General features: G+C 39.3%; 4 protein-coding genes across 5 annotated transcripts; 1 reads left to right on the forward strand and 3 right to left on the reverse strand.

Annotated features, from left to right (window-relative positions):
* Positions 1–953: 953 nt before the first annotated feature.
* LOC111605165 (protein ERGIC-53) lies at positions 954–3,646 on the reverse strand. The gene is made up of 5 exons (XM_023323553.2): positions 3,404–3,646; positions 2,465–3,186; positions 1,818–2,308; positions 1,611–1,736; positions 954–1,548 (listed from the first exon to the last, which is right to left on the reverse strand). Exons 1-5 carry the CDS (start codon positions 3,609–3,611, stop codon positions 1,512–1,514), a joined length of 1,584 nt encoding a protein of 527 aa, XP_023179321.1. The 5' UTR covers positions 3,612–3,646; the 3' UTR covers positions 954–1,511.
* Positions 3,647–4,998: 1,352 nt separating this feature from the next.
* Positions 4,999–15,583, reverse strand: LOC111605194 (zinc transporter foi). 2 transcript variants are annotated; one of them, XM_023323597.2, is made up of 6 exons: positions 15,019–15,583; positions 7,906–8,518; positions 7,520–7,838; positions 6,843–7,012; positions 5,761–6,786; positions 4,999–5,688 (listed from the first exon to the last, which is right to left on the reverse strand). In XM_023323597.2, exons 2-6 carry the CDS (start codon positions 8,326–8,328, stop codon positions 5,518–5,520), a joined length of 2,109 nt encoding a protein of 702 aa, XP_023179365.1. In that variant the 5' UTR covers positions 8,329–8,518; positions 15,019–15,583; the 3' UTR covers positions 4,999–5,517. The 2 variants fall into 2 exon arrangements, with proteins under 2 accessions (XP_023179365.1, XP_023179366.1); XM_023323598.2 differs by lacking the exon at positions 15,019–15,583 and adding an exon at positions 11,565–11,621.
* Positions 15,584–15,783: 200 nt separating this feature from the next.
* On the forward strand, positions 15,784–17,379 carry LOC111605195 (differentially expressed in FDCP 8 homolog). Its single transcript, XM_023323599.2, has 2 exons — positions 15,784–16,585; positions 16,639–17,379. Exons 1-2 carry the CDS (start codon positions 15,886–15,888, stop codon positions 17,370–17,372), a joined length of 1,434 nt encoding a protein of 477 aa, XP_023179367.2. The 5' UTR covers positions 15,784–15,885; the 3' UTR covers positions 17,373–17,379.
* Positions 17,380–17,514: 135 nt separating this feature from the next.
* Positions 17,515–20,327, reverse strand: LOC111605193 (protein KRI1 homolog). The gene is made up of 4 exons (XM_023323596.2): positions 20,134–20,327; positions 18,566–20,064; positions 18,348–18,511; positions 17,515–18,288 (listed from the first exon to the last, which is right to left on the reverse strand). Exons 1-4 carry the CDS (start codon positions 20,249–20,251, stop codon positions 17,523–17,525), a joined length of 2,547 nt encoding a protein of 848 aa, XP_023179364.2. The 5' UTR covers positions 20,252–20,327; the 3' UTR covers positions 17,515–17,522.
* Positions 20,328–20,382: the final 55 nt, after the last annotated feature.

Genomic DNA, 20,382 nt, shown 5'->3' on the forward strand with positions numbered 1-20,382 from the left:
ACTATTATAGTGGGGAGAGCGCGACTTGAAGATACCCTGACTCGAAGAAGAGACTAGATTTTGCAAGTCTCAAGCTATGATTATACTTATATATTCCTATATATTTTGATAGAATGGTAATTCGCATTGACTACTCCATTCTGTCTGGAAATACAAATTTTATTTAGCTTTTTGATAATTTTATATACTCTGTACATATTTACATATATATATATATGTATAAATATATAAAGCCAAGCTTTCTGTCTTTTATTTTCAACATATATAGAGATATAAGCTACTGATCTATATATATATATATATATATATATAACGTCGCTAAAATTGAAGTTCAATTACAAAGGGATCGATATTCGATATTCGATATTCAATAATTATTAGCAAAGAGCTAGATTAACTCTGATCAGGAATATATATAAGCTCCCATATATAGGTAACAGCTTCTGCCTCTAAAATTTTATTTTAACGAAAATTATTTACCTTAAGTTCGCATTAGGAACTAAAATTCTCTATATATATACATATATATATAATAATTAACAATATATTAATATATATTCCTAGTCAATTAAAAAGTCGGTTTATATATATTTACGTACAGTTTTCTATAAATTTATTTTCGATTTTTTCTCTATTTTTATTTCATTTTAAACATTGAGACTGGAATGGAACATATCAAAAAACACGTTTCTCATTTCGATTATAATTTATAATTATTATATAATATTCAGTATAAAAAACACGTCTAATGCAAAGTAAACAAAAAGTGTGATAATCATTCATTCATCACATTCGGTAATCTTCAGGCTAGTAACAAAAAAGCTGAAAAAACTCGTTTGTTAAGTCGCATTAAGTGGAGAATTTATGAATGTTTGGAAGATCTTGAAGCCAATTTCAACTTGACTCGTTTCAGACGCGATTAGCACAAGTAATGTATACAAAAACATGAAGTATTTATTGGCTAAATTTACGGAATTCATTATGTATTATTATTTCATAGAGGTTTTACATTTTATATTTTTTTCCTTACATATTTTTTTTTCTGCTTTGAAATGCGGCTGCACACGTCTGATATGCACAGTTATTGAGTGTAGACCGAAACTTTAGACTTGGCTAAGAAAAAACAGATAGGTTACAAACACAATGTATGGAAGAGGAAAAATAGAGTTATGGATATGGTTAGCTCTACTAGATTCTGTACTAGAAGTGCATGAAATTTGTCTTGTGGCTTTTGTCATGAGGCTTCTTCATTGTTCTAGTTTACTTGTTCAGTTTTTTGTGTTATCAAATTAAGTCACATATCATTTTTTTTTTTTTTTTGTTGGGACCTTAGCGCGGTATTCAATCAATTAGGTCTACGTAAAACAAACAATTATATAATATTGTGTAGAGAAAACTACGCTGAAGTCTTAAGTATTTCATTCCAACTAAATTCAGTTGCCGCCTAGTCAGGTGTGTGTGTGTGCTGAGTGTTCGTTTTAGATGTTGTTTTGGTTAGTTGAGCCGAAGGCCTAATAGAACTTTTTCGCTTGCGCCTCGCTGCGGTTTCTGTAGATGAATAAATTGTAAATTTAGTTGAAGCAGTTGTTGTATCTAATTGCACAACTTACTTGAATATATTGTAGATAAATACTAGCAGCAATTGCACAACTGTAACGCTTAGGAACAACGTAACACCCACGCAGCTGCCGGTAGGACAAGACGCTGTCTGGGCCGAGGCCTGTGGCATGCCCAATCTGTAATTGAGACGTAACATTAGCAACATTAGTAAGCATTAGCAATATCTGCAATAAGCTTTAGTTTAGAATACAACCAACCTCTGGCCCACGTGGGAGATGCCTTGCTTCACTTGATTCATGCCATCACGCATTTCGGTTATCAATGCTTGTACATCGTAGCCTGTGGATTGAATTTGCGCTGTGGGCGCATTCTTCTGATTTATTTGTATATTATCAGTGCGCACATTGATATCGCCAGCAAGTTGACGTATCTCCCGTATGGTAGTAAGTAAAATGTTCTGATTAGCGACCAGCAAGTCCACGTCTTGCCGTGTGACGCCGACGCCAGCAGGCAGCTGTGGTAGAGCTGCTTGTCCAGCTGCAGAGGGAGGCAACGCTTGGCCTGCATTGGCAGCCAGGCCCCGCGAGACTAGAGAGAGTGTGTTCTCCTGACGCCCAATAATCTCGTCCACCTTGCGTGACAGTTCGCGTAAATGTTCAGCGATTTGGCGGTGGCCTTCCCAAATTTGACGCAGCTCACGCTGATTCGTCGACTCGTAGAACTCTTCCCATTCCTCATCGTCTTTGTGCTGTAAAATGAAAAGCCTTGTTAGCTCAACACGTATTATCAGCGTCGCAGATAACGCCTGTCTATCACACAATTGACTGTCAACGTGGATTAGGCAGTCAATTTATGGCATTATAGCCACACGACTTGAGTGGCGCAAGTTGATTAGATTTTTTACCGCTTCGTCTGGATGTTCCTTTTTATATTCCTGCTTTTGTTTCTCCAGCTTATCCTGGTATTCCTGATATTCCTGCGTCAGCTTCTCCTGATTGTCGACCTTTGGTGGCTCTTGTACCTGGCCCGCAGCATGCAGCGACGTGGTCAAAAAGTGGAACACATCGTGATCATCGGCCAGGCCACCAGTTGCCGCCGAAACGCCAAAGTAACCATTTTTGGGCAGCTGCACTCCATCGGCGCGCAGACACAACTCGTAGTCATCATTATTGTTCGTCATGCCATTGTGAATGAGCACGGTGAGCACATTGTTATAGTACTCGATGCGGGCACGAGTGGGGAAGGGCTTGTTACGGAAATCTCTCAGGCATCCACTAAGCAACTGCGTTGCGCCATCATTCGTATGATCGTACTGCTTGGTGCCATCGTTTACGACGGCACTGATGTAAGGATTGTTGTGCTTGTTGTCGTTGTCGAACGAATCAAAGATGATGGCCAGACCGTTCCAACGGTCCGAGGAGCCAAACACAGCACCATTATAGTCACCCTTCTCTGTCGTATACCAGAAGGCTAGACCATCGGCACCAATGCGTCCACGTCCCGTTACACGGAACACAATCTCCACATCCCACCAGTCGAAGTTTGTCTGTGATTTCGTCCAGATGGCACCCTTCTGTGAGCGCAGTGAGGGCGCCACGCGTACACTTTCCGCACTGGCGATGGCATCTGAAATGTATAAGCAACAGGTGGCGCTTAGTTTATTCACAATTTCTTATTTAAACAAAGTGCCTGCGTGTACACTTTGTTGCTTTAGCGTTGCGTTGCGTCGTTCGTAGTTTTTGTCTGATGCTGGCCGTTTTGTTGTCTCGCTCGCACGCATAACATGCTGCGCAAGTGGTCAAAACAACTGACGTGGAGCTGCGACCCCCTTCCATTTACTTACTTCCACCGTATTCCCAAAACGGTACGGTCCCATCTTTCTGAGCCAGATAAGGTGGCTTAAACGAGTACTTATACTCAAACCGTCTGTGCACGCCGATGGCGGTGGGATTCACGTTGCCAGCCACATTGTTCTGTGTAATAATTATGCAGAAAATGGCCAGAAATTTGCAAATTGTTGGCAGCAGTAATTTCGACCCGGTCGCTGGCATCTTTCACAGTTTGACAGCGCCACTATTGTTGGCCTGCTCTACCAATAACATACAAAGAGTTGCCAAGCTGTCGGTACACGAAATAAATAGAAACTGGCTTATCGAAAGCTATCGATTGCAACAGTGGTGCGATTTTCGAAAGTACTGCGCGCGCGTTTTCAAATTAAAGCATGTCTAGGGAGTTTCTATGATGTGGAAAACATTTATTTGGAAATTTTAAATAGTGAAATTGTGAAAGTGCATTGCTAGAACATTGTACACATCTAAGAATGTTCATAATGAATGCGTTTTCTTTATAGAGACTTAAATTTATTATTATACTCGTAAGTTTATTTCGTTTCAATTGCCTTTTGCTTGATATCACCAAAGAATGTTTTTTTTTTTTAATTTTTTGAAAAATGTCGTCATATTTATAGTACGGTTTAGTTTTGAGCTTACGACTAGTATATATGTATATATAGGTTTTACTGCCTCATTAGCATTTAGTGTGGGCTTATTGTTTGCTCAGCTAATAAAGATGTCATACTTAGCTTTGTGCTGAAAATGTTCTGGGTATTTGTTTCAGAGTCCTGTATCCAAGACTCTTCCATCATTTTACAAATGTTAGTTACTCAATTCAATATTCAATCACAATCACTTACATTTAGTTGTCTGTGTGTGTTGGTGTCAACGTAGGTGGCATTTAAACAAAAAATAAAACACAAAATATCTTTTTTTGTTAGCAAAACATAAGCCTAAATGTATTTAAACCTTGTTTATTACAACATAAAAAACTAAACGAACGTAAACTTCGATGCCAAAAAAGAAGAAGGTAATATGAGCATGCTCTATTAATTCCTATTAAGATGGCAATAAATTAAGTTTAAATAATTTTGTGGATTGCAAAAAGTAGCACAAAACATAGCGTTAAGTACTACTAAATATAATTTGTATATATATATATATATATATATATATATATATATATATTTATATATATATATATATATATATATATATATATATATATTTATATATATATATATATATATATATATATATATATATATATATTGTTATTATATATATATAACGGGTATAGATTTCTCTTGCTTAGTCGAATGTTTTTTCTGAACGTGCGGACCTAAAGACTACAGAATACAAAAAATCTATGTGTATATAATTGTTTGCCTTAAAAAATATACACGCTACAATATGAAATCGCAATTTCGTAAAGTTTGGGTTTCTTTTTAAAGACTTAATGTATGTAGCGTTTATATGCATTTCTTAGGCTATATCATATTCATCAGTGCTCGCCTTTGTTTTAATTCAATTATTGTTTCTCATTTGAATATTTTGCATGTGTTTTTCTTTTCTTTTCTTTTTTTCTATGTTCAATTTCATCTCTTTTTTAAAGCAAGATTTTTTGCTTTTTATCGTTTTTTAAATTCATAATCACTTTATAGCTTATGCACATTGAAAGTTTCTTACATTAAATGTGTGTGTGTTGAGTGTATGTGAGTGTGTATAAATCAATTCAAACTGATTTAAAAACGAACGCAAATTGGCTTATGAGACATTTAGGAACGAAATTCAATTTGCAGACAACGTTTCAGTGGCAGTTAACAAATTTCCTCGTGTGTGTTTCATAAACTGTTTAACAAATGCGAATCTTATGGGGGTCTATTACTTAATGATTTGCATTGTCTCTTTTTGATGCATGTAGATGTGTCAAACTGTGTGCTTGAGTGTGGACTGAGGTAAATTATATATATATATAACATAGAGTCTACAATTATACAAAAACTATAAAAACCTATGCTCGAAAAATACACATAATACGCTAAAAGATTCTCTGCTTGGCTCTGAAGACAGTGGATCCCCTTCTCTCGCTCGCTCTCTATACCTCTCTTCTTCCTTCGTCCTTCTAGTGAACATGCTGATGATGCACTGCACTGGCGGGCGCTGAGCCGAACGCGTTCATCAATTGTCCCTCATAGATGGCAATGAATAGCATAATGATCACACCACTCAGCATGCCTAGTATCTGCAACAAAAACTGTGTCAGCGACTTGTGAGCAGCCGAAATCTCCGGCATCTAGGAATGAAAAAGAATATCCAAAGTTTAGCAAAGATTTAGCCAGCAAAGATCACAGTTGGTAACACTCACCATGTCGACCAACGCAATGTAGATGAAGAGTCCCGCTGCCACGGCAAACATCCATTGAGCCACATCCTGTGATTGTCCAAACACAATGCCAAAGATCATGCCAATGAAACTGAGCACACCCGTCAACAGATTATAGTACACAGCCGATTTGACTGACATGCCGGCCTTCATCAAGATGGCAAAGTCGCCCAGCTCATGCGGTAGCTCATGACAGAAGACAGCTAACGAGGTGGAGAAGCCACCGGCAATGTTTTCAGCGAAAGCGGCACCAATAGCCATACCGTCGGTAAAGTTATGAAGACCATCACCCATAATGATCATCCAGGCAACAGCGCTCAGCGTCTCTGGTGGCGAATGCACGTGTCCATGGCGATGACTGTGACCATGATGGGATGACTCGTGCTCACGTAATATAACAGTCACATGATCATTCTTGTCTCTGCCTCCATTTACTGTTCCAGTGTTTCCGTCCAATTCAGTTGTTGCCGTATTGCTGCTGTCCTGCGGTTGCTGATGATGGTTATGGTTGTGATTGGGATATTGATGGTTCATTTCGGCGTAGTTATTGTGCGAGGTAGAGAGCAGCGACTGTGCCGCCGCTGCCGCTTCATTCGAGCCTTCATTCTCAGTCTTGTCACAGAGCCGATTGCTGCACTCACCGCTGGACGCATCACCGCCAGCTCCCGCAGCTGCAGATGCAGCTGGCACACCTGACCCTGTGCCTTCGTCCGGCAAATGCATCCACACATCCTGCTTATTATTCACTGTGATCTCATCGTAGCAGTACGGATAAGAGCTATACTTCTGTTTGCACATTTTGTCGCCAGCCACAGAATTGTTAACTGATGAGTCAGGATCGCGCATCACCTTGGCGCGTGATGGTTTCTTTGTTTCCTTCTTCTCAACGCTTTTGCGCCACTCCGATATCATGGTCAACGCATGTTCCGTGACATAGAAGAATATAATGCCACCCAGACAGCCCAAACCCTTCATGATCATGCCGTGCTCGTCCTGGCCAGCCAGCGACTAAACAATATAGAGAATTATTAGTAGAGAACTTAATTTTTCTGCTTTAAACTTACGTGTGGCAGCAAATGGAGCAGCGCATCTCCAGTCATGGTGCCCACAGCCAGCGACACGAGATATTGTATGATGTGCTTGTAATAGCGGGAGCCCATGAATGGTATTATGGCCACGCCCACGAGACCCAAAATACCGCACGCAAACACCGAAGAGAACGCATAAATCCACACTGTAAAATATAAACATGTAAATCATTAATCTATGTGTCCGCTAGTCTTTATAGAAAGGGAAATGTTTTTTTTATAGCATTGTAGATAACGACGAATTAAGATTACCTATATACACTCAGCTAAGAGATTAACGTTATGGACTAACTCTACAGGTTAATAGCGTCTCACATAAATATGATGATACTATTTATATAATCAATGGCAGAATTGAAATAAAATTGCATCTCATGACAAAAATAAACAAATACAATTCACTTAGATTTATATAGCTTTTTTCTATAAGCGTTCATCCTTCTACATTACTCGCTAATAATTCACTATATATTACAACTTGTCTTCCTTTCCTACACCTCTCATCTGGCAGCTACTATAAAAAATGTCATCTTTGTGATGTCAATTTGAATAACAACGCAATAAAACTTGACTTCAGCCATGCGCTATACTTTGATAAGCTTTATCAAGGGTATAGGGTATACAATATGCACATTTTCTCTCTCGTCACCTACCATAAAATATGTCATCTTTCTGTTTTGCTTCAAATTTATCAATATCAGCAAGCACTTCAGGGGTAATGCAGCCACCGCTGCTGGCCGCCAGCTCGTACAGTAGCACTGGACACAGATGCATCAATTCTCGTTCATTTAGCTCATAGTCTGAATGAGGTGGTGCAGTGCTGTCAGTTGAGGTGCAGGCTATGCTGGTGCTCGTGCCGTTGGGTGTTAGCGTACAGTTGGTCAACAGCAGTGGGTGCTCCGCAGCTTTATCGCCGAGATGGCTGAGATCATGCGGCTGCACATGATGCACCAAGCGTTCAACTGGCACACACTATAAAATAGAGAGAGAAGATAATTTATACAGACTGTAAGTTGATTTAAAGAAAGCTGCTACTTACGCTATCATTGCTGCTGACTAGTTGCTGCAGTCCGAGCTGTTGCATGAGGCTACGTAAGCTGCTGGAATTAAATACCTCTTGCTGCTTCATCAACTGCTGCAGGTAGTATTGTGTAATCTGCGGGACATGTCTCTGCGACGAGCCGTGTTCGTGCGCGTGCTCATGTTCGTGACTTGCGTGTCGCTTATGTCTCCTGTAGGGCGGACTTGTGCTATAGTTTTGGGTATCATCCTCATCGGCCAGCTGCCTCTGATCGGTGGTTATTTCACTGGATGGACTTAGATTTCCATTGGCTAAACGTGCATTCAGCTTCATCTCTGTGCGCTGCGTGGCCAACAGCTCGACGACATCATGATCCTGGCAATGCAAACGCTGTGCACACAGCAGGCACACCACACAGACGGCCATTATATGTCGTGCCATTTTCGGCTTGATGTTTACTGCTTAATGTTTGAATGCCTAATGCTAATTTTTGTTAAATCTTCTAATGCCACTGATCGCGCTGCCACTCCCTCTCCCGCTCAGTCTGCTGACTTGTGTGTCCGGCTTATTTGCGTTTGCTATGGCCCGCTCTGCTCATTATATATTCAGCAATTCCAGCGATTGGTTGAATCTGCAATTGAAAAGCAAGTAAAAAAATGGTTGAAATTAGCTAACTGTTGGCCGGCTCAATGAAGCGCGTTAGACGACGCATTGAATACCCCCACACTCATTACGCATGTGCCGATCGCAAATTACAAAGACCATTGCATAAGCCAACAAAAAACAACAATAACAACGAACAGCCCCAACAAACCAGCGGAAGTTCAAGTTCATTTGGCGGCCACTTGATGAGGACTCCAAATATGGACACATATTGTTATGCCACACTCAAACACACTCGCACACACACTTACTCTGCTCGACAGCTTTAGCTGTAGCCTTAAATGGATCATTGTGGCTGCATTTCTTGCTGCCAATTCAACTCAATTTAACTTTACTTTGGCATATATTTAGCCAATCAATCATTTTTAAGTAGGTGTGAAAATGTTTTAAGACGTGTTTTCTAATCGCAGCTTATAATTGTTCTGTGTAGGTGCAATTAATATTTCTATTCTTTATATAGTTATAGTCAGTGACAGTCGGTGGAAGGCTTCACCATAGCCATAAAGTAGATGTTTTCTAGATCAGCGACAAGCGACAAGTTGAGCTAGCCATATGTGTTCAGCTTTAAGCAGGTATATCCGCAAGAACTTTAAAGGAGACATAAATCACGCTTACATATAAATATATATAGACTAGTATTAAGATCAGATAATATATACACAACTTGGAGAATGGAAAGAAATTACAGCTAATCTTAAATCTAATCCTTATCTGTTTCTAGTCACTGCCCACAGGTGATCTGTGAGTCGAACATGAAAGGCACTTTTGCTTATAATTAAATTTAACGCACAAGATTTTTATACAAGTTTACTTGAAGACAGATTAGTTGCACTTTAATGGTTCTTAAACAATCTTTAACTCATTTACATTAATGTGCTTTTAAGGCTTAACTACTGCACATTTGTTTGCTATATATGGAGATATTCTTTCACATTTTCGCTTTTATCTGAACCTCAAGAAAACGGACTCAAGTCAAGTTCTGTTCTTGCTAGCTAAGCGACTTTCACCTTAATGCATTGCCTGCAATTGCCAAACAACACGAAAGTCAAGTTAATTAGCTTCGAGCTGTGATTATATAAGGTGTGGGAGTCATAAACACCTCCCCCTACCAACGACGCCGACGTCGACGTCATCAATTGCTGCAACTAGACAAAATGCAAAATCATTTGGCGCGTGGCAAAAGTGAAAGACATGGCAAGAGCAATAGAAAACGTTGCCGCAACGCCAAAAACTAAAATAACAACAAAGAAATAACAAGTATTTTAGTTGCAAATGATCGACTAGCAGATACCCTGAAAGTTCTGTGATTGCCCGACTTTATTGAAATTTGGCGGAAATGTGTGCTTACTGTTGAAGAGAGATATGCTAAAATAAATGAAGTTCTGAAAACAATTGTTTCTTTTGTGTAGATATACTCTATATGACTAGCTCAACACTTCGGCTATTGATAACAAGATCCACACATTCATAAATAGAAAGTAGTTCTACATAGACTGTTCAGCAATGGATCGTGATCCAGTATATGTATACTTTATGGTGCTGGCCACTTAATTTGAATGGGCCAAATCATTATACCCTCTATTTCATATGCATTTTGAATGTATAAAAGGTATATAAATAAGTTAACACAATGCTGAAAATTGTTTTGTTATTGCCTTAACTAGCTGGAGCTAGTTCGTTGTTGTTATTTTTGTTGCTGCCATTTGAACAATTTTGCAATTGCGCACTGAGTGGGCTACCAGACAATTAGTTTGATTTCCTGCAAACGAGCCGATGAGCGGGCGACCGGGCAAGCAGCCCAATTATTGATAAAACTTTAGGCAAACTATATTTATGACTAGCGCGCTGCCTGGAACTACGGTACATGGAACTACGGTTAGCGTGGGACTACGGTTAGGCGTATTTTGCACCTACGCAATTTCCAACTATCATCGACCTAATAAAATGGAAACGTCATCGTTTGCCGCTGCCGCTGCTGCTGCTGCTGCATTAAAGTTGATGGCGTCAAGGTCACGGGGGTGGCAGGTGGGCGTGCCATTGCACTTGTCCATTGACAAGGACACACGAGCGACACGAGCGACACAGGCAAGGCTGAAGGTGAAAGGTTGAAGTCGAACGTGCACTTGTTGCCAGGCCAAAAACTCTGCAGCAACTTGATTATATGGCAATAAAAATCAATTAAACAAAATATAAAAAAGCAGAAGAAATACTCAAAATAGTAGCCAAGCTTCAATAAGCGACAGACTTTTCTCACAGCAAAAGCTTTTTGTGCTCTTTCTTCGATATTATTAAAATTGAATTTGTTTTTGATGTTACCTTTTTTTTTTTCGCTTTTTGTTGTTGCAATTTGTCAATTTACCGTTGCCAATCAATTCGACTACTCAGTCAATTGGTCAAGTGCTGACCGCCAATGGTTGTTGCTTTTGTTGTTTTTTGTTTATTTGTAATCAAAGCTCATTTAAATTCAGTTTGCATGTTTTTCATGAAATGACAGACTCACACACACAACTAAAACACTGAGAGAAATTGATAGGCTGAAGATCGAAGTTTTTACAATTACATTAGCGCAGTCTGAGCATTGCTTTCTGTGAGATTTGTAATAGATTTTGCACAATTTTATCTTGTTTGTCATAATTACACTGATAAAAATGAGAAGTTCGTTCGAGTTTCTATTAGTTTATTAAATATTTAAATATTTTATTTGCAGTTTCTACTGTTTAATTTTGTATACATTTTGTCACTGTTATTTATCGCACTGAGAGAAACTGCGAGTAGTAATAATTTAAAATTGAGTTTTTAACAATAATTTAAAAGTAATATTCAATATGATTATTTATAGATAATTTCAAATCTTTTGCACCACTGTCACCCACACATACATAATAAAACACTGAAAGAAATTAAGAGCTGCTTGTTGAATAAGAAGTTTAGAGTTTTTGTTTAGTTTTGTTTTGCTTCTATATACTTTTTATATAATATGGCTAATTTAGCTTCACTACAACCCGCATACCCACCAGCTACTGGGCCAAGCTCTGAACGCGCTTTCAAACAAAACTTAACTGAATAACGCGCGACGCTGTCAGTGGGCTTATATAGTCAACTTGTTGTATTTTATATTGTTTTCCATTATGTATGTGTGGGTCGCGTCTCTCTGTTGATCGGTTACATTATTGTCGCGCCCAGTTTCCGTCTGGTAATCTTTTGGAGCACTCTATTATCAAAAAGAGGGAATGAGACGTGCTCTACTGGACCGGAGTGTAAAATATAACTTGCAGTTATAAAAATAATATATATAAATATAAGTATTTACATATAACCTTTATGTAAATATTGCTCAATAATATCGATCGTAAACTAGAAGGCCTATTAGTATATAAAATTTTTAAAATATTACGTTTTTACTTGAACATTAAGTACACTTTTAATGCGTGGTGAAAGTCAATTTCGAATGATGGTAATAAAGTTGGCTAATGAAATATCCCCACTAGAAATTGATTGATTGTCTTAGAGATATAAGCAAATAGTTAGACTACATAGTATATAGGTATAATATAGAGGTATAGATGAGTAGTCATGATTAATGTACATATTTAGAAGGAAGAAGGAATTGTAGTAGAAACCCAGTTATAGTTTTGTCCAGTACCTAAATATATCATATAACAAATATATCATTTTTTTTAAGCTATCTTAGATCTTCACGTATCTTTTTACATAAACTTCAACTTCAGATTTCAACAGTTCGAAATTCCAGGCTCTTCAAATATCAAGAAAAAGCACTGCTGATCGTTTTTGCAGTGCTGGCAGAATAAATAACCAAATAATTTCCACGAAGTAACTTAAATCTTCAGGGCCAATAAACTTCAGAGCTGAGTCATGCGTTTTTTATCGTTGAATCTCCCATTTTAGCACTTTTGAAAACTGAAATTTCATACCTAAAGCCTCGCAGCGATAACAAAGCAGACAATATAAGCAAACAAAACATGTGACCGAAAATATCATTACCGGTCGTCGGGCACGCAAAACGATCTCAGCGGCGTCAACTCGTTTCACGTAACACGTTATCTCCAATTCTCCAATTCTCCACTCAGCAAAAGCCGCTAACAAGCCAAAACGCCGTTCGACTGCAACTGGCGCAAAGAGCTCAACATGAAATTTCAGCTGCTAGCTAATGATATTGTTAGGTAGATATGGCCACAGCACACATAAGCCGACTCATATGACTGAACAAACAAATTGCGAGTTCTTTATGAGGCAATGACTGACGTAGCGATACCCTGCTAAACACGAAACAAATTACACCAAAATGCAGAGAAAACTTAGCAAATATAGGAAAGCTTTACTTTATATGCCAATAATCATAAGTATATCACTGGAACTATTATAATTTATAATTGATAGCGTCAAGTTGAAATAGAGAGCCATATTAAATTTGTATACTCAATCGAACCTCTCACAATCCTACTCAGAAAACAAACTGATAGTGGAAAGAAATATTTATCAATGGAAAACATATGAAGAAAAGCAAACTTCATCTAGTTTCACTAAAAAATTCACAACTGCTGAAGCGAAGGTGCATACGAGCACAGGGTATATCAACTTTATGGGCGAGCTAGATGTTCTGTATAGCAGCTAACTTGAAGATTTACAATGAGATATATATATATTATATATGTGTGTATATAGTATATATGCTTAGAGTGCCGCTCACGTTGCCTTTAGCCGCTGCCGCTGTCGCTGTCACCGACTTGGCCTGGTGTTATCGAAGCCATTTGTCGAATGTGGAGTGACCTTCCCATGTCCATTGACTACGCCGCACTCATAGTAAATAGTGAATTACGGGGGTCCAAGTTTAATACGACATATGCTACTCTGACAAACATACACTTGGCCTACCTGTACCTGTATCCCATACAGATTTACGGCAACAAACTAACCTTATTGAAGGGCTACTCGTTACGATAAATAATTTATTTCAGATCTATATTGAGAATCACGCGGCAATCGCATTGTAATGCCCCAATGTTTCCTGATAATATGCGAGGGACGATCAGGTGATAAAGTAGGTTCGTTGAAAGGCATTGTATAAAATATGTAATTCATTTCGTTGCACTAACAATTTGTGAGCCAATTTGTTTATATAGCATTCGCAGTTGCAAGTGATTCTAATTGCTGTGTTCCATGACCATTGCCAATTGATAAACCTCTCTCAGTTCCGTAACTGTACCATATGTAGGCAATTATATCTGGTTTGGAATAGCAAACTATTAGATATTTTATGTCAAGATGTTCTTGTAAAGTATTTCAAAAGTATAAACTCAAGCTCCTCGAGCTTTCTATTCAACAGTTCGTAAGTTTAATATTTAATAACTTTACTTTTACAGATAGCGAAAAAGATTCAAAGAATTCTATATAACGTATATGGAATATACCCTTTCAACTGCGAAAAATGCTTGAAATATGTAAATTATCCAAAATTCTAATTACCAAAACATTTATCATTAAAATATGTTCGAAAAAATGGGACAATTTATGTAGGGAATTGCGAAGAATTTGAAATGAAATCAATTTGCGTAGACAAGAACATGCAAAGCCCATTTATTGTACGCAAGTAATAGAGAAATATTCCAAACATAATCGAATTGATTGATTATCTAGATCAAGCCTATGTATATATAAAGTCTACTACATTATTAAAACTCTTAACTAATTGTTGAGCAATAGAAGTACTTCCTAAACACTTGGAAAGAGTAAAACACATGTTGATATGACAAATATGTCATTACCGATAGGCGACTATGCTCCACATAAGCACACTTATACATGGACATAGCAATGCATACATATGTACGTATGGTATGTCTGCATATTTATTAAGCACCCACGCAGCAAATAGTATTACCAAATTAGACAACTAATCTAATGATAAGATACTACTGAATACATATATTTATGCGTAATTTGTTATCTTGCAATAAACGAAGCATTTCAGTTGCCCCAAATAGCGAAATAAAATAAAATTTAGAACTGCAAACAAATACCAAAAGAGACATCAAATGTTCATATAGAAACGAATATACATATATAAACGTATGTATTTTAGACACTCATACACAAGTGTCAAAAAACATCCAACGCACATGGACTGTGCGCTATAAATACATGCACATAAGTGATGAATGGAAGAGTGAGGGCGGATTGGTATAGGTGAAGTGATTGCTGCTGATGCACACACGCACACATATGCTTAACTAACTGTCAATATTGGTGTGAATAGAGGGAGATTCACAGTCTAATCTAAGCATAGGAGCAAATCAAAAGTTGGTTATGAGCCGCATATCAACAAGCAACCATTCACACGGCCCACACATAACAGACACTTACGCACTCATACAGACACACACTCACATACACTCACACATATGCTTGCAGAAAAATGCGGTCGTCTCGCAGTATGGTTTAAAAACTTACCTGTCTACATACAATGTATATCTTTAAATACAGCCGATTTTTTTATATGTATTTTAAATGTGTCAATTACGAATTTGATTTAAATCGCTGAGCGTTTATGGCAGAGATTGCATTTATTCAATAATGTTCAAGTTGAAACTGCGGCCGATGTGAATATTAATGCGACAATCTTTTAATCGCTGAACGACGAGATAACGGCAATTGTTGATTGCGCTGCACTAATCTTCTTCTTTGAGACAATATTTGTATGTAGCACTAAAGGCAGCATCAACTTGCGGCAGCGGCGGCGTCGCTAACCGAGCGGCAATGTGGTTGAGTTAAAAACCACGCACGAAAATAGCACCAATACGTTGTCACGCGCACAATTTTTCAGTGTTTGGGCTAATTGATGGCGTTGCGTCTGCCACAGAAAATATATTTTTTATATTTAAATAAATGCCGATTTACATTGCACGCACGCTCCAACAAAAATTCGCAATTAAAAAAAATATGACTGCTTCTTCTTATATAAGGCATTCACATGACGAACGAAAATCGAACGCGATAACAAGAACTCTTATGCTAAACCACTGTTATGTTAAGCAGCTGCTAACTGCAGCAACTGTTAAAGTGTGCGCCAAAATATAAATATATAATATGATAAATTACATTGGATTGTGAAATAATAAAGATAAGATAATAAAAAAAACATTAAATTTACAGACAACTTGCTTAATAATTTGAATGACAGAAGATATATAGTAATTTTAGCTTAGCAACATTATTGTATTTTTTACTTTTATTTAATAGGGCAACACTGTTTGATTGCCAAACAAAGACGTAAATGCATAGGAGTAAATAAATTTTATTTTCTGCGCTGTTAGCAAGATGAGCTCCTGGCGTGATAGTATAACTAGTTTACCCACTGCAGTTGCACAATTTGTCAACGAAAGTGCATCAACAGCTTCCAGCTATCTGCACTCATCGCATTCAGGCTCCACAGTCTCCGAGGAGAGCGCCCCGCAGCATACGGATTACAAGGCGTTGCCCATTCCCGCATCGCTGGTAAAGGAACAGTGGCGTTTGATATTCACCTCCGATGCCAACAGCCAAGACTTACAGGCAGCTATTGCGCATTGCCGCGATCTTGTCCTGTTGAGTGATGAATGTAGTGAGGAGCGCCGTTGGCTGGTTCGGCACTTGGTGGATTTGCGCTATTCGCTGCAAGAGCTGGAAGAAGCACAGGCGGTGGCCAGCAACGATGTGGTGGTATTGAATGCCATCAAGTCGGTGGTGGGACATCATTTTGTGCCACATCATCCAAACACACGCAACCGTCTGCAGGCAGCTGCCAAACGCTACTATTGTGATCATTGCGCAGGGATTATTTGGCGAGTGGTGCAGGCTGCATACATCTGCAGCGATTGCAGTTATCTGGTGCACCAAAAATGCATTGACAGCGTAATGCGTGTGTGTGCGCACGTATTGGCCTCCGATCGGCAATATCCAATAGCCGATATTTGCCCAGAAATTGGCTTATCTGCGCAGCGCTACAAATGCGCCGAATGCTCTACTCTGCTTAACTTCAGTAAGCTATGAAACATCTTTAGCCTACCAATTATTCACATATTCTTCTTATAGAGAATTCCTGGATTGAGCCACGCCTGTGCGACTATCGCGGTCTCTACTACTGCCCTTCGTGCCACTGGAATGATAGCTTCATTGTGCCTGCGCGGATTGTGCATAACTGGGATTTTACGCCGAGGAAAGTCTCGCGCACGGGTCTACAGGAAATCCAGTTATTCATTGACAAACCGCTCATACGACTCGAGGAAGAGAATCCCAAGTTGTTTGTATTCCTAGAGAAGCTATGCACTGTTAAAAAATTGCGCCAGAATCTTGTACATATGCGACACTATCTAGCTGCCTGCAAGGATGCTGTTGAGCAGAAGCTCGTGGACCAACAGTTGGGCAGGCGCCGGCATTTAGCGCAGTCCAATGAGTTCTACTCAATTGGCGATCTTGTGCAGGTTGAATCGGGTGTCTTAGCTGAATTCCTGCAAAGCGTTTTTAAGATCTTTGGCGCACATATACGTGGCTGTGATATGTGCCTAGCCAAAGCGTACATCTGTGAGATCTGCAGCAACAACGAGGTGATATTTCCCTTTGACGATGGCTGTGTCAAATGTGATCAATGCAATTCTATTTACCATCGTGTGTGCTTCACCCGAAAGAATATGATCTGCCCGAAATGTGTTCGCATCCAGGAGCGTCGCTTGCAGCTACAACGTAATGTAAGCAAACAGTCAAATATGGAATTGGATGATAATGCGGAAGACTCTGAAGATACAGTCGAACCAGTTGACACCACGTAACCCAACCACTTTAAGCATTGTTTTTAACTTGTATCTGTATAACGTTTTTTAATATGTTTTATGTACATAATAAGACTATTTCGCAGCAGCGAGTGCCCAATATATAGCATATATAATATGGTATATGCCAAGTTTTCCTCTACAGACAGCTCACTGTGGTTTTTTTCCATACTTTTGCCGATTGTGAAACTTGCGTGGATTAATGCCGTAGGCCTTGAGCCGATCATCGCTGATGCCATTAGGATTAGAACTATTCGCTTTACCTTTGGCTTTGAAGTCTCGCTTAGGACGTGTTGTCTCGTTTTTGTTGCCTAATTTCTTGAAGGGATTTGTGCCTGTAGATTGAGCTTGGTGCAATCTTGGAGCTTGTGGCTTCCTTGGAGCTTGCTGCTGCTTCGTGGTTTGTTGTTGTCGTGGAGCTTGTTGCTTATTGAAAGGATTCCCGCTTGCACCACTTGGCTTGACTTCATTTTTGTTAGGCACTTGATTTTTAGCAAAGGGGTTTTTCGAGTTATTTTTCTTAGCTGTTTGTTTTGCCTTTTGTGGTTCCTGTTTCTCGATCTTTTTCTTTTTAGCTGGCGCCGTCGTAATCGTTGCAGTTGGCTTATTATCCTGTTCATCGTTGTCAATCTTTTTTCTTTTTGCAGGTATTTCAACGGAAGTTGTTAAATCTTCATTTTTAATGAGTTCTGTACTCTTCTGCTCCTCATTCTTGACTGCCACTGGGGGTGTTGCACTTGTTGATGCCCCTGCAGCTGCAGCGGCAGCTTTTCTCTTTAGTCTTTTTCTCTTCGACTTTGATAGGGTTTCTGCGGGCACTTGCTCTGCAACTGGAGCAGCAGGCTGCTCATTGGGGTCAGCTTTAACAACTAGTTGGGTCTCAGTTTGTGCGCCACTTTCCTCTTCATCTTCAGAACTATAAAATTTAAATTAATAGTATTAGGAAAAGATTATATTTTTAGCTTATTTTCTTACCCATCGCCGTATAAGCTTTTAAAAATCTTGCGCTTAAGATCCTCGTTTTTTGCTTTCATCTTGTATAACCGTTGCTCTTTTTTCTCCACATAATCTGGACGATTTTGCACAGCCTTCTTTAGGCTAGCCCACTGATTGAGCTCCTTGTTCTTAGCCAGAAGGATCTGAAAGTAAACAGAAGTTAATCATATATTTCCAAGACGTTTTTCTTAACTAACCTCCTCGATCGTTAAGCCAAAATCATTTGGCGTGGTCTCCACATACTTAAAACGACACGGCTGATCGCCCACTATATCCTCATAGTCCAGCTGGTAGTATTCATCGATATAGTCGCCATATGTTTGTTCATCATCTGGATTAAACGCTGGCTTCTCAGCTTGAATCATTTCCATGAAACGATTGCGTCGTCCCTTGCGACCTTTTCGACTCCATGTACTATCGATGAGCTCCTGCTGCAGCTGTTGCTTCGAGGAGACCGGATCATAATCGCAATCCATATTGAAATCATCATCTTCACAATGGCCCTCGTCATTATTCCCATTGTTTTGCCTTGGATCATAGTTATCCCAATCCTCAAGCGCCAATTCTTCAATATCTGAAGGACATTCCGGCTTTTCTTCCCCCTCATCCACTTCGTAGTACTCATCATTGAAGAGTTCCTGCATGCGTCGATCATGTGCTTCGGGATCGAAATCCTCTTCCAGTTCCTCATCCTTAAAGCCAAGCTCATCGTTGCCCGTAACAGCCTTTAGCTTGCGAATTTTCTCTTCAATCTCCTTGCGCTTCATATCCTTAATTAAATCCAATTCCTTCATCTTTTGCAGTTTCTCCTGTTCCTTACGCTGCTTTATCTCTTTACGCTTCTCCTTACGTGTGTCGTCCGTGCGACGAATCGACTGCTCAATAGTTCTTGGATAGCGCTTAATAAAATCTGTATCTGGCTCCTCGAAACGAAAATTGTATTTCTGTTCAAACTCCGCCTGTTTCTCTAGCTCCTGCTCGTCATCCGATAATGGTTCATTCTCTCCCACGATCTCATCGTAGGTAGGAATTTCGGATTCATTTGTGTTGGCATAGCCCTTATTGAGTATATAGTCACGTAGAAAACTTTCTCCTTGGGTTAGCTTGCTGCTACTCCAGTATTGCTTGAGTGGAGCCAACTGTTGCTTTGCACTTGCCTCGATCTCTGCATCCGCTTGCTTGCCGGCCAGCCACTTAGCAAAGTCTGCCTCCTCGGCATCTGTTTGCGCCTGAGTTTTGGTGCGCTTCTTAAAGATACCACCAAACTCCTCATCTTCTTCGTCATCTTCACGGTTCATAACGCTCTTAAACTCTGCCTTTAGACGTCTCTCCTCTTCCACAGCAGTAGGCGAATGGGCCCTCTCAAATTGTTTCTCCGTTTGCTCTTGTTCATCGTCTGAGCTTTCAAACTTGCCATTGTGCTCTAAAATTACTTTTCGCTCGTAATCTTTCAAGGTTACTGGCTTGCTTTTGCTGGATTTCTTTTTGGGAGCATCCGCATCATCGTTGCTCTCACTGTCCTCCTTTTCATTGAAGAACTGTGTTTCCTTGTCGTATATGCGAGGATCTTTGCTTTTCAATGATGCGAGAGTTTTGAAAAACTCTTGATCAAACTTAACATCCACTTCATCCTCGTCGGAGGACTCGCTATCACTGTCCAGCTCCGACTCTGAGATGTCTAGACCACGATCCTTATCTACGATAAAACAACATTATTATAAATTTCTTAAGAGATCTGCACAAGAAAGATCTTTAGGTAGTTTACACTTCTGTAACAACTCCTTTTTGCGCAAAACATTATACGAGTTGGCATAGTCCTGATTAGTGGACAACTGTAAATCGTCGGCATCGTCGTCGGAACCATCAAATAATTTGTTACTCATATTAAACGGTAATTCTTTTATGTTTATTGATAGAAAGCCAGCACGTGTGTTCGTTGAGTAAACTCAACTGGTTTCATTAAACAAAATGAACTAGCATTTCTGAAATGCCGAAAGTAACTAGTTCCAGTTTG

Source organism: Drosophila hydei, unplaced genomic scaffold (assembly GCF_003285905.1).
Source record: "Drosophila hydei strain 15085-1641.00,03,60 unplaced genomic scaffold, DhydRS2 tig00008135-arrow-pilon, whole genome shotgun sequence".
Taxonomy (NCBI): Eukaryota; Metazoa; Arthropoda; class Insecta; order Diptera; family Drosophilidae; genus Drosophila; species Drosophila hydei.

What these genes read in the sequence shown, in the direction of transcription:
- LOC111605194 (XM_023323597.2), bottom strand. Translation starts at nt 8,328, where the DNA reads ATGGCACGACATATAATGGCCGTCTGTGTGGTGTGCCTGCTGTGTGCA. An exon ending in GAAAGATGACATATTTTATG is followed by an intron (nt 7,013 to 7,519) that starts GTAGGTGACGAG and finishes TATATTTTACAG; the next exon opens with TGTGGATTTATGCGTTCTCT. An exon ending in ACATTGCGTTGGTCGACATG is followed by an intron (nt 5,689 to 5,760) that starts GTGAGTGTTACC and finishes TTTCATTCCTAG; the next exon opens with ATGCCGGAGATTTCGGCTGC.
- LOC111605195 (XM_023323599.2), top strand. Translation starts at nt 15,886, where the DNA reads ATGAGCTCCTGGCGTGATAGTATAACTAGTTTACCCACTGCAGTTGCA. An exon ending in CTCTACTCTGCTTAACTTCA is followed by an intron (nt 16,586 to 16,638) that starts GTAAGCTATGAA and finishes TTCTTCTTATAG; the next exon opens with AGAATTCCTGGATTGAGCCA.
- LOC111605165 (XM_023323553.2), bottom strand. Translation starts at nt 3,611, where the DNA reads ATGCCAGCGACCGGGTCGAAATTACTGCTGCCAACAATTTGCAAATTT. An exon ending in GTTTTGGGAATACGGTGGAA is followed by an intron (nt 3,187 to 3,403) that starts GTAAGTAAATGG and finishes TATACATTTCAG; the next exon opens with ATGCCATCGCCAGTGCGGAA. An exon ending in TTTATCTACAATATATTCAA is followed by an intron (nt 1,549 to 1,610) that starts GTAAGTTGTGCA and finishes ATTCATCTACAG; the next exon opens with AAACCGCAGCGAGGCGCAAG.
- LOC111605193 (XM_023323596.2), bottom strand. Translation starts at nt 20,251, where the DNA reads ATGAGTAACAAATTATTTGATGGTTCCGACGACGATGCCGACGATTTA. An exon ending in AAAGGAGTTGTTACAGAAGT is followed by an intron (nt 20,065 to 20,133) that starts GTAAACTACCTA and finishes GTTTTATCGTAG; the next exon opens with ATAAGGATCGTGGTCTAGAC. An exon ending in TTGGCTTAACGATCGAGGAG is followed by an intron (nt 18,512 to 18,565) that starts GTTAGTTAAGAA and finishes GTTTACTTTCAG; the next exon opens with ATCCTTCTGGCTAAGAACAA.